Source organism: Triticum dicoccoides, chromosome 4B, assembly GCF_002162155.2.
Source record: "Triticum dicoccoides isolate Atlit2015 ecotype Zavitan chromosome 4B, WEW_v2.0, whole genome shotgun sequence".
NCBI lineage: Eukaryota > Viridiplantae > Streptophyta > Magnoliopsida > Poales > Poaceae > Triticum > Triticum dicoccoides.
This window is the reverse complement of record NC_041387.1, coordinates 421,214,390-421,229,853: the sequence shown is the minus strand read 5'-3', so window position 1 is coordinate 421,229,853 and position 15,464 is coordinate 421,214,390. Positions and strand designations below refer to the sequence as shown.

The following is a 15,464-nucleotide window of genomic DNA, read 5'->3' as shown; positions in this document are numbered from 1 at the left end:
TCTGCATATAATTTTGTCCGAAGTCAAAATATCTCTACATCAAATTTATAGAAAAGATTATCAACATTTTCGAAGGGCCTATGGCCGATCTTTATTAGAAGGGAGAAAAGGAGTTCAGTACAACAAGGAGCAGTCTAAGAAGTCTAGACTGAACTGAAAACCCCACATAGCACCCCCGCCGTAACAGTCCTGGGAGTACCAACAGAAAAAAAAACACGGTCGAAAACCAGACGACCCTGGCTAAGTAGGAAGATCAGGGATGCATCCCGCAGCCCTCCACATGGACATGTCCTCTTTAATCCGTTCCAAGACCTAAGGTGAGCTGGCCATCTGATCAAAAATCCTGGCATTCCTTTCCTTCCAAACCCTCCAGTGCAGCGGAATAATCACCTAGTCAAAGTTCTTCCTGATAGCCTTAGGGATCGCATCCCTAGCCCTCAGCCACCAGTCCTCCGTGGATATAAAACTAGGATCATGGATTAGAAAATCCGCATCCGACCAGGATTTAAAGTGCATCCAAACCTGCTGAGTATAATGATAGTGAACGAAAAGGTGAGTGTAGTCCTCCGGCACTGACAGACAGAGGGGGCACGATCCACTGGACGGCCAATTTCTGCGTTCCAGGTTATCTGCCGCGAGACACCTTCTGTGCACCACAAGCCACATGAAGAATTTGCAACGTGGTGGATCCTTGGACTTCCAGATTGGCTTCGAGCAGGCGAAGCGAATATTGCCGAGGAAGAACAAAATGTAGGCACTCTGGACCGAGAACTGCTGATCGGCCGTCAACATCCAGCGCGGTGTGTCCTTGGCTCCAGCATTCAGAGTTGTGGCCTCAGTCAAATCCCAATCCTTAAGGTACCGTGCTATGGCGGGAAGAGATAGCCCGCCTGCGATGTCCTTGGTCCAAGCCTGATTGTGGATGGCATCCTTGACAGATCGCCCTCGGTCCTTGACGAAGGAGAAAAGTTGCGGCGCCATCTGAGCCATGGACCTGCCATCCTCCATCCACCTGTCTGTCCAAAATCTGGCCATCTCACCCGATCCCAGCCTGACTCGGCAAGCCGCGTTGTAAAGTGCCTCTACCTCCCTCTCCATGGTGTCAGGTAGTGCGTGCCACGACCTCTCATCTGCCTTCCAGCGCAGCCAAGGCCACTTGTAGTGCAGCGCGAATCCAAACCATTTCAGGTTCAAAACCCCGAGACCACCAAGCTCCCAGGGCATAAAGACCCGTGGCCATGGTAACAGGCAGTGACCACCATTAGTCTCTTCCTCGCCCTTCCAAATAAAGCTTCAGCATCGTCAGTTGGTGGTCTTGATCGCCCAGGCCGGCATCGGCAGCGCCGCCATAAGGTGAACTGGTAGTGCCATATGGACTGAGCGAGTGAGTGTGAGGCGACCCGCCGTGGCCATCATCTTTGGCTTCCATCCCTTCATTTTGGTGGAGAACTTATCGATGAGAGGCAACAAATCCTGACGCTTCGGCCTATAGATAGATAGAGGAATGCCCACATATTGCAAGGGAAAAGGTTGACTTATGCATTGAGAGTGTCCCACAACCGTCTGTACCACATCCTCATCACATCGGATGCAAGTGTCCGTTCTTTTAAGCATGTTAATCTGCAGCCACGACACCTCTCCAAACAACTGCAGAATGGCAGATATGACGTGTAAGTCATTTCGCTTCGGCAAGACAAACAGAACCGCATCATCAGCGAACATGGACGCCCTGGGAACCCTCCTGCCGTACCCAAGATCTGAGAGCAGGTTGCACTGCACCGCCTGTCGTGGTTCTAAGTATGACAGTAAGTATAGGGGATACGAATAGGAGGCAAGGTCCTAGCTACGGTGAGATTGTACACAAGTGTTTACGAGTTCAGGCCCCTCTCGAAGGAGGTAAAAGCCCTACGTCTCGGTGCCCGGAGGCGGTCGACTGGATTATGGGAATATGTGTTATAGGGGGTCCGAACCCTTGTGCCGGAGGAGGGGGGTGGCTTATATAGAGTGCGCCAGGACCCCAGCCATCCCCCTTTACAAGAAGTTCAATGTTCATAAAGATGGGGCGTTACTAATAACGCCAGCCATAAGTGCTTTTAATGACCTTAAAGACTACAGAGTGAATGCTTGACCATTGCTGTTCTGAGTGACTCCTGGTCTTCTGTAGGCCGAGTGGTTTCTTGCATGGTCGAGTGATTGACTGGTCGTGTGACATCAGGAAGGAGGGGTACCCGAGTGATTGATTGGTCGAGTGGATTGCACTCGACGCCTTTATTGGGCACTCCTCGTTGTCTCTTGAGCTTCTTTGATTCTAGGGTAGTGACCTTGGGTAGGACGTATGGGTCAGGCCTATGACCCTACCCCAGGTCTATATCATCATCATTAGCCCCCGGATGGATTGAGGTAAGAAGGTTGAAGTTGATCTTGCTTCGACCCTTGTGCTTCACAAGTACTCATGTTGAACGGGAGGCCCATGTTGGAACTTCGGCTTCGTTTCAGTCGCCTTGATCGATTCAGAAGTTGCCGAGTGGATTTATAACATCATCCGTCGAGTGTTGTTTTTGACGCGAAACCTTTGGTGCGATTGGTTACGGCGTATCCTGGATTTCACGGGATTCGAAATTTCGGGGAAGCACGCAAGGCGGAGCGTGCCGTGGTAAGCGGGACGGATAGACAGGAGCACCTCGATCTCTGCGCCACCTTTTTCGCCACATACCCATCATGCGACTCTTGCGGGATTTGACAGGATTGCCCAGGCCCACGCGTCAGCCACTCGGAAGTGGGTCCTTAAAAGGCGATGGGGCCGAGGCGCCTGCACTATACGCATCCAGTCTCGTCTGCTTCTCCACCGCATCCAGCTCCTCCTCTCTCGACGTCGCTGCTCCGCCACCATGGTGAAGGACAAGACGACAACACTAGAACGTGCGAAGAAGGCGATGGGGGCGGCGAAAGGCAAGAAGGCGGCTCGAGGGTCGTCGTCGCGGTCGGCGCTGCCGCCGGGTTGGATCCAGGGCGATTGGATCCGATCCTCGCTCCGGCCGGAAGACTTCGAGGAGCTGGCTGAGTCCGGACTGATCGCCGACGGGGCTGCGCGGTTGCCAGAGGGGGAGACAGAACCACAGCCGCGACCGGGTGAGTGCGTTTTGCTCGCCACCCATGTCGACCGCGGTTTCTCCCTTCCCCCGCACCCTTTTTCCGGGGTTTCTTGAACTTTTTCGGAGCCCAACTCCATCACTTTTCTCCCAACACCATCACATATCTTGCTGCGTTTGTGTCCATGTGCGGAAATTTCCTGGGTTGTTACCGCACTGTGGTCTTTTCAAGCACATCTTCACAATCCGCTCTTAGTCGGTGAACAAAGCAAATACGAGTGACGAGAAAACACACATTATCCAAATGTGTGGGGGTTTGGGTATCCAGAAGAGGAAAAGGAGCTCTTTCCCTTCCATGACACTTCCTGAGTCGGTCAGGGGCTGGCAGTCGACCTGGTTCTACTGCCAGGACATTGCGACTCCAGGCCAGTCGACTGGACTTCCTCCTTTTACTTTAGATCGAGCCCAGACCCCTTCCTCATTGAAAGTGACCACTGCGGAGAGGGTGGAAACAAACATGCTGGTCGAGAGGGTGGTCCAGTTGATCAATCAGGGTGTCACTAGCATGGATTTGTTGGAGGTATTTCTCAGTCGACGCATCCAGCCACTCCAGGCTCGTGACCACTCGATGTGGATGTACTCTGGAGCCAACGACACCGCACGAGTTCACCCAGAGGAAGTATCGTCCAAGACAATGGCCCAGTGGTTGAAGGGTATCACAGGGAACAAGGACAACCCCAGAGGCGCCAGGAGAGTTGACCTCTTCAGTGACAACAACCAGCCAGACAAGGTTTGGTATCTGCCACCGACTGTATTGGTACCTCTTGCGACTGTCTTCGAATCCGACTGATATTTACTTGACTTCTTGTTTTGTAGGTTTACACTGAGATGTACTCGATGCCCAATGGTGAACAAGCTCTGGAGCAAGACCAGGAGGGAGAGGACAGCGCGGAGGAAAGCATCGATTGACAATCTCTAGAAGACGAGGACGAGGAGGAGAGCGATGAGTCGGGTGACGATGAGATAGTCGACTCGCCACCTCGTACGGAACGTCGATCCAAGCTACTCCATGATCCAGCGGGTGGGCGTGGCAAGACCGTGGCTCCAAGCACCCAAACATAGAAGCGTACTCGGACTTCGACTCCAGAGCCGATGGAGAAGGTCGCCAAGTAGCCCAAGGTCGTCCCCTCAAAGGCTCGGAAGACCTTGCCCAAGATCAATATGGATGTTCCTGTTGCCTCCGGGTGAGTGTTCTTTCTTTCTGTGTTTTCTTCCACCGACTGATACTTCTGTTCTGATCGAATGGATTGTAAACTTTTCCAGCCCAGCCTCCGCCGCGACTGACATGGACGTTGACAAGGCCCCAGGTGACAAGGAAGCTGATGACGCGGCCACCTCCAAAGCTAGTAAGTCCACTCGACTCGAATTTATTCTGTTGATTGAATTGTTGGCCGATTGAATTTCTGAGGTTTGTTTTTGTTGCAGCTCCACGGGATGTTGTCGTGCTTCCGGATGATGATGAAGAAGAAGTGCCTCTGAGGGAGAGGAGGAGGAGGGGCAAGGCATCATGCGGGAAAGTGCCCGAGGTTCAGGTCCCTCAGTCGACAATGGTGCTTGAGACAGTGGTCGAGCGATCCGGAGATTCGGCTCGGACCAATGTTACTTTCGCCAATCCGCTGTCGACTGATTGTCCATCGGGGCGACTGCTCAGACCTCTGCCGCTCTAGTACAACTCCATGCATCTGACCCGGTGGATGCTTTGAATGCCTTACCATCATCTCTCTTCACTGCGTACCAGACTCCAGACGACTCACCGAGTGCTGCCAGGGAGGCTCTTCTCCAGGTAAATCTTGTGTTGGAGCAGATGAAGGTGGTGCATGAGGCCAGTCAGGTGGCTTATAATGCCAGCACCGCTCTGCAAACCAACGTCAAGGTTAGTTGATTCCCGACTGGACTCTTGAATAATGATAATTGTCGATGTTGCTTCGCTGCTCTTAGATGAGCGTTTTGGAACCTTTTATGTGCATCTATCATGGGTATGTGTTTCACATCCAATCACCCACTGGGGTGTTTCTGTCTTAAAGTTGTATAGGTCTTCCACTTGAGTCGACTTAGGTTGAGTCGACTTAGGTTGAGTCGAGTGTTTTTCCGAACCAGTGGGGGCACGTAGAGTGCACCCACTGGGTGTAGTCCCCGAGACCGTGGTCGACTGTTTGTAGTCGGCTGGGGTCTGAGAATCTCCCTTTTTTTCACTCATGCTGGGCAGACCATGGCGAGTGTAAAACCAAACCAGTGGGGGCACGCTAAGTGCACCCACTGGGTGTAGTCCCCGAGACTACTGTTGAATGTTTGATTCGGCGGTAGTCTTAGGGCAACTTTCACTGTGATGGTTTTTTTTTTCTGTCGACTGCCATATCTTATTTGCTGACCGCAGAGGTCTTGTGATCTGGGGGCTCAACTTTCTGAACTGAACAAGAAGCAAATCAGCCTCAACCTTGACCTGGAACTGGCCAAGAAGAACCTCAAGACTGCTCAGGATGAAGCGGCTATCATGGGAGGTAACCAATCGTCGACTGTCCATCTTGTGATTCGCTCTTCCCCATGTTTTTCCTTTTAGTCTCTTTGAACCAAGTGATTTCACTCGAACAGATGTGTGTAGTGAAAATCGTCAACTTCAAGTTCGTCTGAAGAATGTTATTTCTTTAGAGAAAATGAAGCAGGCTCTGGAGAAGAAGGATCAGGATCTTGCTGCGGCCCAGAAGGAGGCGCGAGAGAAAACAGCGCTTGCGGACAAGAAGCTGGCTTCAGTCAGCAAGTTAGAAGAGGAGAACTCTAAGCTAAAGACCGCTGTCTCTGAGGCCAATCGGGAGGTCGAGCAACTAAAGAAGGACCAGGACAGCTTGACCGACGAAGTTGGAAACCTCAAGGCCAAGAAGGGCGAGCTAGAGTCTTATCTGGGACAGCTTGCTGCAAAGTTGGTCTTGGAGCTTGAAGGTAATATTGTTTGACTGATTTGTTGTTGTCGACTGACACGTCTTGTCAAACTGTCGACTCACTATTTTTTTCGACTGTGCAGAACTTTGTCAAGACTTTGAAGTAGAGACCGGGTGGGTCGAGACGGGTCTCAACCCCATAAATTGTCCCGTCAAAGATGAGGTTGCAATGAATGTGTTGCGGTTGGAATCACGCATGGACAACGATGTTGCTTATCTTGCCCGACTGAAGGCGGCGATGACTCGGGTTGATGCTGAACTCTGGCCTCAGGTGGAACTCTCACAAGACCTCGAGTCTGTGATGGCTCGACTGAATCAAATACCTGACCGAGTGCAAGAATGGAAGAAATCATCTGCTCGCTGTGGCACTGACGTCTCCCTGTCATTGGTCCGAGTGCACTGCAAGGATGTCAGAAAAGACAAGCTGGCGAAACTCAAGGTTGTGAACACCAAAAAGCACACTTTCTAGTCCTTCATGGACACGTTCCTTGACGTCGCCACTCGCATCACAGACATCATTGACCTTGACAGTTTCTGCAATCCAGCAAGTCCTTCTCCTAACGAGTGATCAAAACATTATGTCCCACCTTTATTTACCTCGGAATGCCGAGTGATTATGTAATCATTAAACTCTTTCAGGCTTGACGCCTAAGTACTTCTGCCTACTGCGGTCCTGAACTTTTGCAGGGTTTATCTGAACTTGAATTCCTTTGAATATCATGGCTTTTATTTTGGTTTTGAACTATTTCTGACTGTCTTTCGGTTCCGAGTGGACTTGATCTTCTCATCTTTTGCCGAGTGAAAAGTACATTGTACTTGTGACGGAGCTCAGACACGGTGTTCAGTCGACGCCTCATCGTCCTTGCAGATAGGGATAGTACATTGTACTTGTGACGCAGCTCAGACGTGGTGTTCAATCGACACCTCGTCGTCCTTGCGGATCTGGATAGTACAATGTACTTGTGACGTAGCTCAGACGTGGCGTTCAGTCGACGCCTCGTCGTCCTTGCGGATAGGGATGGAGCACACGTTGTATTTGGGGCGTAGCACAGACGTGGTGTTCAATTGACACCTTGTTGTCCTTGCGGATAAGGATGGAGCGTATGTTGTATTTGTGGCGTAGTGATACGTCTCCAACGTATCTATAATTTTTGATTGTTCCATGCTATTATATTACCCGTTTTGGATGTTTATGGGCTTTACTTTACACTTTTATATCATTTTTTGGACTAACCTACTAACCGGAGGCCCAACCCGTATTGCTGTTTTTTTGCCTATTTCAGTGTTTCGAAGAAAAGGAATATCAAACGGAGTCCAACCGGAATGAAACCTTCGGGGCGATCTTTTTGGAACAAACGTGATCCAGAGGACTTGGAGTGCAAGTCAAGAAGCAATCGAGGAGGCCACGAGGATGGAGGGCGCCCCCCACTACTAGGCGCGCCCCCTATCTCGTGGGCCCCTCGGGCGTCCACCGACCTACTTCTTCCTCCTATATATACTCACGTACCCCGAGAACATCAAGGGCAACAACTAAAACCTAATTCCACCACCTCAACCTTCTGTATCCGCGAGATCCCATCTTGGAGCCTTCGCCGGCGCTCCGCCGGAGGGGGAATCAACCACGGAGGGCTTCTACATCAACACCATAGCCTCTCCGATGAGTTGTGAGTAGTTTACCACAGACCTTCGTGTCCATAGCTATTAGCTAGATGGCTTCTTCTCTCTCTTTGAATCTCAATACCATGTTCTCCTTGATCTTCTTGGAGATCTATTCGATGTAACACTTTTTGCGGTGTGTTTGTCGAGATCCGATGAATTGTGGGTTTATGATCAAGTTTATCTATGAGAGATATTTGAATCTCCTCTGAATTCTTTTATGTGTGATTAAGTTATCTTTGCAAGTCTCTTCGAATTATCAGTTTGGTTTGGCCTACTAGATTGATCTTTCTTGCAATGGGAGAAGTGCTTAGCTTTGGGTTCAATCTTTTGGTGTCCTTTCCCAGTGACAGCAGGGGCAGCAAGGCACGTATTGTACTGTTGCCATCGAGGATAAAAAGATGGGGTTTATATCATATTGCATGAGTTTATCCCTCTACACCATGTCATCTTTCTTAATGCGTTATTCTGTTCTTTATGAACTTAATACTCTAGATGCATGCTGGATAGCGGTCGATGTGTGGAGTAATAGTAGTAGATGCAGACAGGAGTCGGTCTACTTGTCACAGTCGTGATGCCTATATACATGATCATGCCTAGATAATCTCATAACTATTCGCTTTTCTATCAATTGCTCGACAGTAATTTGTTCACCCACCGTAATACTTATGCTATCTTGAGAGAAGCCACTAGTGAAACCTATGGCCCTCGGGTCTATCTTTTATCATATAAGCTTTCAATCTACTTTTATTTGCATCTTTACTTTTCCAATCTATATTATAAAATACCAAATATATATTTATCTTATCATATTATCTCTATCAGATCTCACTTTCGCAAGTGGTCGTGAAGGGATTGACAACCCCTTTATTGCGTTGATTGCGAGTTCTTGTTTGTTTGTGTAGGTGCGTGGGACTTTTGAGGAGCCTCCTACTGGATTGATACCTTGGTTCTCAAAAACTGAGGGAAATACTTACGCTACTATTGCTGCATCACCCTTTCCTCTTCAAGGAAAACCAACGCAAGCTCAAGACGTAGCAAGAAGGATTTCTGGTGCCGTTGCTGGGGAGGTCTTCGCTCAAGTCAAGACATACCAAGTACCCATCACAAACTCATCTCCCTCGCATTTACATTATTTGCCATTTGCCTCTCGTTTTCCTCTCCCCCACTTCACCTTTGCCGTTTTATTCGCCCTCTCTTTCCCAAACTCCTCTCTCTTTCGTTTGCCTTTTTGTTTGCTTGTGTGTTGGATTACTTGTCGCGATGGCGCAAGATAATATCAAATTATGTGATTTCTCCAATACCAATAATAATGATTTCCTTAGCACTCCGATTGCTCCTCTTAATGATGTTGAGTCTTGTGAAATCAATACTGCTTTGCTGAATCTTGTTATGAAAGATCAATTCTCCGGCCTTCCTAGTGAAGATGCCACTACCCATCTAAACAACTTTGTTGATTTGTGTGAGATGCAAAAGAAGAAAGATACAAATAATGATATTGTTAAATTGAAGTTATTTCCGTTTTCACTTAGAGATCGTGCTAAAGTTTGGTTTTCGTCTTTGCCTAAGAATAGTATTGATTCATGGAACAAGTGCAAAGATGCTTTTATCTCTAAGTATTTTCCTCCGACTAAGATCATCACTCTTAGGAACGATATTATGAATTTTAAACAACTTGATCATGAGCATGTTTCCCAATCTTGGGAAAGAATGAAATTGATGATTCACAATTGCCCTACTCATGGTTTGAATTTATGGATGATCATACAAAATTTTTATGCCGGATTGAATTTTGCTTCTAGAAATCTTTTAGATTCGGCCGCGGGAGGCACGTTTATCAAAATCACCTTAGGAGAAGCTACAAAACTCCTTGAAAATATTATGGCTAATTATTCTCAATGGCACACCGAAAGATCTACTAGTAAAAAAGTGCATGCTATAGAAGAAATTAATGTTTTGAGTGGAAAGATGGATGAACTTATGAAATTGTTTGCTACTATAAGAGTGCTCCTATTGATCCCAATGATATGCCTTTGTCTACTTTGATTGAGAATAATAATGAATCTTTGGATGTGAATTTTGTTGGTAGGAATAATTTTGGTAACAATGCTTATAGAGGAAACTTTAATCCTAGACCGTTCTAGTAATTCATCTAACAATTATGGAAATTCCTAAAATAATTCTTATGGTAATTTTAATAAGATGCCGTCTGATTTTGAGAATAGTGTTAAAGAATTTATGATCTCTCAAAAGAATTTTAATGCCTTGCTTGAAGAGAAATTGCTCAAAGTTGATGATTTGGCTAGGAACGTTGATAGACTCTCGCTTGATGTTGATTCTTTGAAATTTAGATCTACTCCTCATAAGCATGATATCAATGAGTCTCTCAAAGCTATGAGAATTTCCATTGATGAGTGCAAAGAAAGAACCGCTAGATTGCGTGCTAAGAAAGATTTCTTTATAAAGGCGTGTTCTTCTAGTTTCCATGAAAGTAATGATGAAGATCTTAAAGTTATTGATGTGTCCCCTATTAGATCTTGGTTTTGCAATATGAATCTTAATAATGATGGGACTGGAGATGAGTCAACTTTAGTTAAAAGGCGTCCCAATGATTCGGAGTTTTTAGATCTTGATGCTAAATTTGGTAAAAGTGGGATTGGAGAGGTCAAGACTTTAAATAGCATTGAACCCACTATCTTGGATTTCAAGGAATTTAATTATGATAATTGTTCTTTAGAAGATTGTATTTCCTTGTTGCAATCCGTTGTGAATTCTCCTCATGCTTATAGTCAAAATAAAGCTTTTACCAAACATATTGTTGATGCCTTGATGCAATCTTTCGATGAAAAACTTAATTTGGAAGTTTCTATACCTAGAAAACTTTATGATAAGTGGGAACCTACTATAAAGATTAAAATTAAAGATCATGAGTGTTATGCTTTGTGTGACTTGGGTGCTAGTGTTTCCACGATTCCGAAAACTTTATGTGATAGTCTAGGTTTCCATGATCTTGATGATTGCTCTTTAAATTTGCACCTTGTGGATTCCACCATTAAAAAGCCAATGGGAAGGATCAATGATGTTATCATTTTTGTAAATAGGAATTTGGTGCCCGTAGATTTTATCGTTCTTGATATAGATTGCAATCTTTCTTGCCCTATTATTCTTGGTAGACCTTTCCTTAGAATGATTGGTGTGATTATTGATATGAAGGAAGAGAATATTAGATTCCAATTTCCATTAAGGAAAGGCATGGAGCACTTTCCAAGAAAGAAAGTTAAATTACCTTATGAATCTATCATGCGAGCTACTTATGAATTGAGTGCCAAGGATGGCACTACTTAGATCCATCCTCGCTTTTATGCCTAGCTAGGGGCGTTAAATGATAGCTCTAGTTGGGAGGCAACTTTATTTGTGTTTTTGTTTTTGCTCCTGTTTAGTAATAAATTTTGCATCTACCTTCTGTTTAGATGTTTTTTATGTTTTATTTAGTGTTTGTGCCAAGTAGAACCTATAGGATAACCTATGGTAATAGTTAATTTGATTCTGCTGAAAAACAGAAACTTTGCGCGCACGAAAATAAGTTTAGTAATTCACAGAAATGTGATTTTGCGTTGATTCTTTTTTCTGTAGATCCATAGACAAATTGCCCAGGACTTCCTATTTTGGTAGGATTTTTAGAGTTCCAGAAGTATTCGAGAGTTACAGATTGCTACAGACTGTTATGTTTTTGACAGATTCTGTTTTTCGTGTGTTGTTTGCTTATTTTGATGCATCTATGGCTAGTATTAAGTGGTACAAACCATAGAGAACTTGGAATACAGTAGGTTTACCACCAATATAAATAAAGAATGAGTTCATTACAGTACCTTATGTGGTGGTTTTTCTTTCTTTCCCTAACGGAGCTTATGAGATTTCCTGTTGAGTTTTGTGTTGTGAAGTTTTCAAGTTTCGGGTAAAGATTTGATGGACTATAGAATAAGGAGTGGCAAGAGCCTAAGCTTGGGGATTCCCATGGAACCCCAATATATTCAATAATAGCCAAAATCCTAAGCTTGTGGATGCCCCCGGAAGGCATCCCCTCTTTCGTCTTCGTTTATCGGTAACTTTACTTGGAGCTATATTTTTATTCGCCACATGATATGTGTTTTGCTTGGAGCGTCTTGTATGATATTAGTCTTTGCTTTTTAGTTTTTCACAATCATCCTTGCTGTACATACCTTTTGGGATAAGCCCACTTGATTAGAATTTATTAGAATACTCTATGCACTTCACTTATATCTTTTGAGCTAGATAGTATTTGCTCTAGTGCTTCACTTATATCTTTTAGAGCACGGCGGTGGCTTAATTTTGAAGAAATTGTTGATATATCATGCTTCACTTATATTATTTTGAGAGTCTTTTAGAACAGCATGGTATTTGCTATGGTTATGAATTTGGTCCTAGAATGATGAGCATCCAAGTTGGGTATAATAAAAACTATCATAGAAAGTGCATTAGACACTAGGATCAATTTGACGCTTGATAATTGTTTTGAGATATAAAGGTGGTAATGTTAGAGTCATGCTAGTGGGTAATTATGAAATTGAGAAATACTTGTGTTGAAGTTGGCAAGTCCCGTAGCATGCACGTATGGTAAAAGTTGTGTGACAAATTTGTTGCATGAGGTGCTCTTTTGATTGCCTTCCTTATGAGTGGAGGTCGGGTTCGCACGATGGTTAACTCCTACCAACCCTCCCCCTAGGAGCATGCATAGTAGTACTTTGCTTCGAGGGCAAGTAGACTTTTGCAATAAGTATATGAGTTCTTTATGACTAATGTGAGTCCATGGATATACGCACACTCACCCTTCCACTTTGCTAGCCTCTATTATACCGCGCAACTTTCGCCGGTATCATGCACCCATTATTTACCTTCCTCAAAACAGCCACCATACCTACCTATTATGGCATTTCCATAGCCATTCCGAGATATATTGCCATGCAACTTTTCACCGTTCCGTTATTATGACACGCTCCATCATTGTCATATTGCTCTTTGCATGCTCATGTAGTTGACATCGTATTTGTGGCAAGGCCACCCTCATAATTTTCATACATGTCACTCTTGATTCATTACATGTCCCGATACACCGCCGGAGGCATTCATATAGAGTCATATTTTGTTCTAAGTGTTGAGTTGTAATTCTTGAGTTGTAAATTAATAAAAATGTGATGATCTTCATTATTAGAGCATTGTCCCAAGTAAGGAAAGGATGATGAAGACTATGATTCCCCCACAAGTCGGGATGAGACTTCGGACTTTAATAAAACAAAAAGAGGCCAAAGTGCCCACCAAATAAAAAAAATAAGAAAGGCCAAAAAAAGAGAAAGGCCAAATAAAAAAAATGAGAGAAAAAGAGAGAAGGGACAATAATACTATCTCTTTTCCACACTTGTGCTTCAAAATAGCACCATGATCTTCATGATAGAGAGTCTCTTGTGTTGTCACTTTCATATACTAGTGGGAATTTTTCATTACAGAACTTGGCTTATATATTCCAATGATGGGCTTCCTCAAAATGCCCTAGGTCTTCGTGAGCAAGCAAGTTGGATGCACATCCACTTAGTTTCTTTTGTTGAGCTTTCATACATTTATAGCTCTAGTGCATTTGTTGCATGGCAATCCCTACTCACTCACATTGATATCTATTGATGGGCATTTCCATAGCCCGTTGATACGGCTAGTTGATGTGAGACTATCTTCTCCCTTTTTGTCCTCACAACCACCACCTTATACCACCATAGTGCTATGTCCATGGCTTGCGCTCATGTATTGCATAAGAGTTGAAAAAGCTGAAGCACGTTAAAAAGTATGAACCAATTGCTTGGCTGAGACCGGGGTTGTGCATGATGGGAGTATTTTGTGTAATGAAAATGAAGCATGGCCTAACTATATGATTTTGTAGGGATAAGCTTTCTTTGGCTATGATATTTTGATAGGACATGATTATTTGTTAGTATGCTTTGAGTATTACTATTTTTTATGTTTTATAAGCTTTTATCTTGGATCATTTGGATCTGAACAATCATGCCACAATAAAGAAAATTACATTGAGAATTATGCTAGGTAGCATTCCACATCAAAAATTCTGTTTCTATCATTTACCTACTCGAGGACGAGCAGGAATTAAGCTTGGGGATGCTTGATACGTCTCCAACGTATCTATAATTTTTGATTGTTCCATGCTATTATATTACCCGTTTTGGATGTTTATGGGCTTTACTTTTCACTTTTATATCATTTTTTGGACTAACCTACTAACCGGAGGCCTAGCCCATATTGCTGTTTTTTTTGCCTATTTCAGTGTTTCGAAGAAAAGAAACGGAGTCCAAACGGAATGAAACCTTTGGAGGCGATCTTTTTGGAACAAACGTGATCCAGAGGACTTGGAGTGCAAGTCAAGAAGCAATCGAGGAGGCCACAAGGGTGGAGGGCGCCCCCCCTATCTTGTGGGCCCGTCGGACGTCCACCAACCTACTTATTCCTCCTATATATACTCACGTACCCCGAGAACATCAAGGGCGACAACCAAAACCTAATTCCACCGCCGCAACCTTCTGTATCCGCGAGATCCCATCTTGGAGCCTTTGCCGGCGCTCCGCCGGAGGGGGAATCAACCACGGAAGGCTTCTACATCAACACCATAGCCTCTCCGATGAGTTGTGAGTAGTTTACCACAGACCTTCGGGTCCATAGCTATTAGCTAGATGGCTTCTTCTCTCTCTTTGAATCTCAATACTATGTTCTCCTTGATCTTCTTGGAGATCTATTCGATGTAACTCTTTTTGCGGTGTATTTGTCGAGATCCGATGAATTGTGGGTTTATGATCAAGTTTATCTATGAGAAATATTTGAATCTCCTCTGAATTCTTTTATGTGTGATTAAGTTATCTTTGCAAGTCTCTTCGAATTATCAGTTTGGTTTGGACTACTAGATTGGTCTCTCTTGCAATGGGAGAAGTGCTTAGCTTTGGGTTCAATCTTGCGGTGTCCTTTCCCAGAGATAGCAGGCGCAGCAAGGCACGTATTGTATTGTTGCCATCGAGGATAAAAAGATGGGGTTTATATCATATTGCATGAGTTTATCCCTCTACATCGTGTCATCTTTCTTAATGCGTTACTATGTTCTTTATGAACTTAATACTCTAGATGCATATGCTGGATAGCGGTCGATGTGTGGAGTAATAGTAGTAGATGTAGGCAGGAGTCGGTCTACTTGTCACGGACGTGATGCCTATATACATGATCATGCCTAGATAATCTCATAACTATTCTCTTTTCTATCAATTGCTCGGCAGTAATTTGTTCACCCACCGTAATACTTATGCTATCTTGAGAGAAGCCATTAGTGAAACCTATGGCCCCCGGGTCTATCTTTCATCATATAAGCTTTCAATCTACTTTTATTTGCATCTTTACTTTTCCAATATATATTATAAAATACCAAAAATATATTTATCTTATCATATTATCTCTATCAGATCTCACTTTCGCAAGTGGCCGTGAAGGGATTGACAACCCCTTTATTGCGTTGGTTGCGATTTCTTGTTTGCTTGTGTAGGTGCGTGGGACTTTTGAGGAGCCTCCTACTGGATTGATACCTTGTTTCTCAAAAACTGAGGGAAATACTTACACTACTATTGCTGCATCACCCTTTCCTTTTCAACGGAAACCAACGCAAGCT

At 44.5% G+C, this 15,464-nt stretch overlaps 2 protein-coding genes across 2 annotated transcripts; both read left to right on the top strand.

Moving 5' to 3' along the window:
• The first annotated feature begins 3,981 nt into the window (after positions 1-3,981).
• On the top strand, positions 3,982-4,951 carry LOC119293705. Its single transcript, XM_037572082.1, has 3 exons — positions 3,982-4,333; positions 4,413-4,495; positions 4,575-4,951. The coding sequence occupies exons 1-3, from the start codon at positions 4,311-4,313 to the stop codon at positions 4,814-4,816; spliced, it is 348 nt and encodes a 115-aa protein (XP_037427979.1). The 5' UTR covers positions 3,982-4,310; the 3' UTR covers positions 4,817-4,951.
• Positions 4,952-4,953: 2 nt separating this feature from the next.
• LOC119292718 lies at positions 4,954-6,824 on the top strand. Its single transcript, XM_037571450.1, has 3 exons — positions 4,954-5,022; positions 5,864-6,083; positions 6,166-6,824. Exons 1-3 carry the CDS (start codon positions 4,954-4,956, stop codon positions 6,549-6,551), a joined length of 675 nt encoding a protein of 224 aa, XP_037427347.1. The 3' UTR covers positions 6,552-6,824.
• Positions 6,825-15,464: the final 8,640 nt, after the last annotated feature.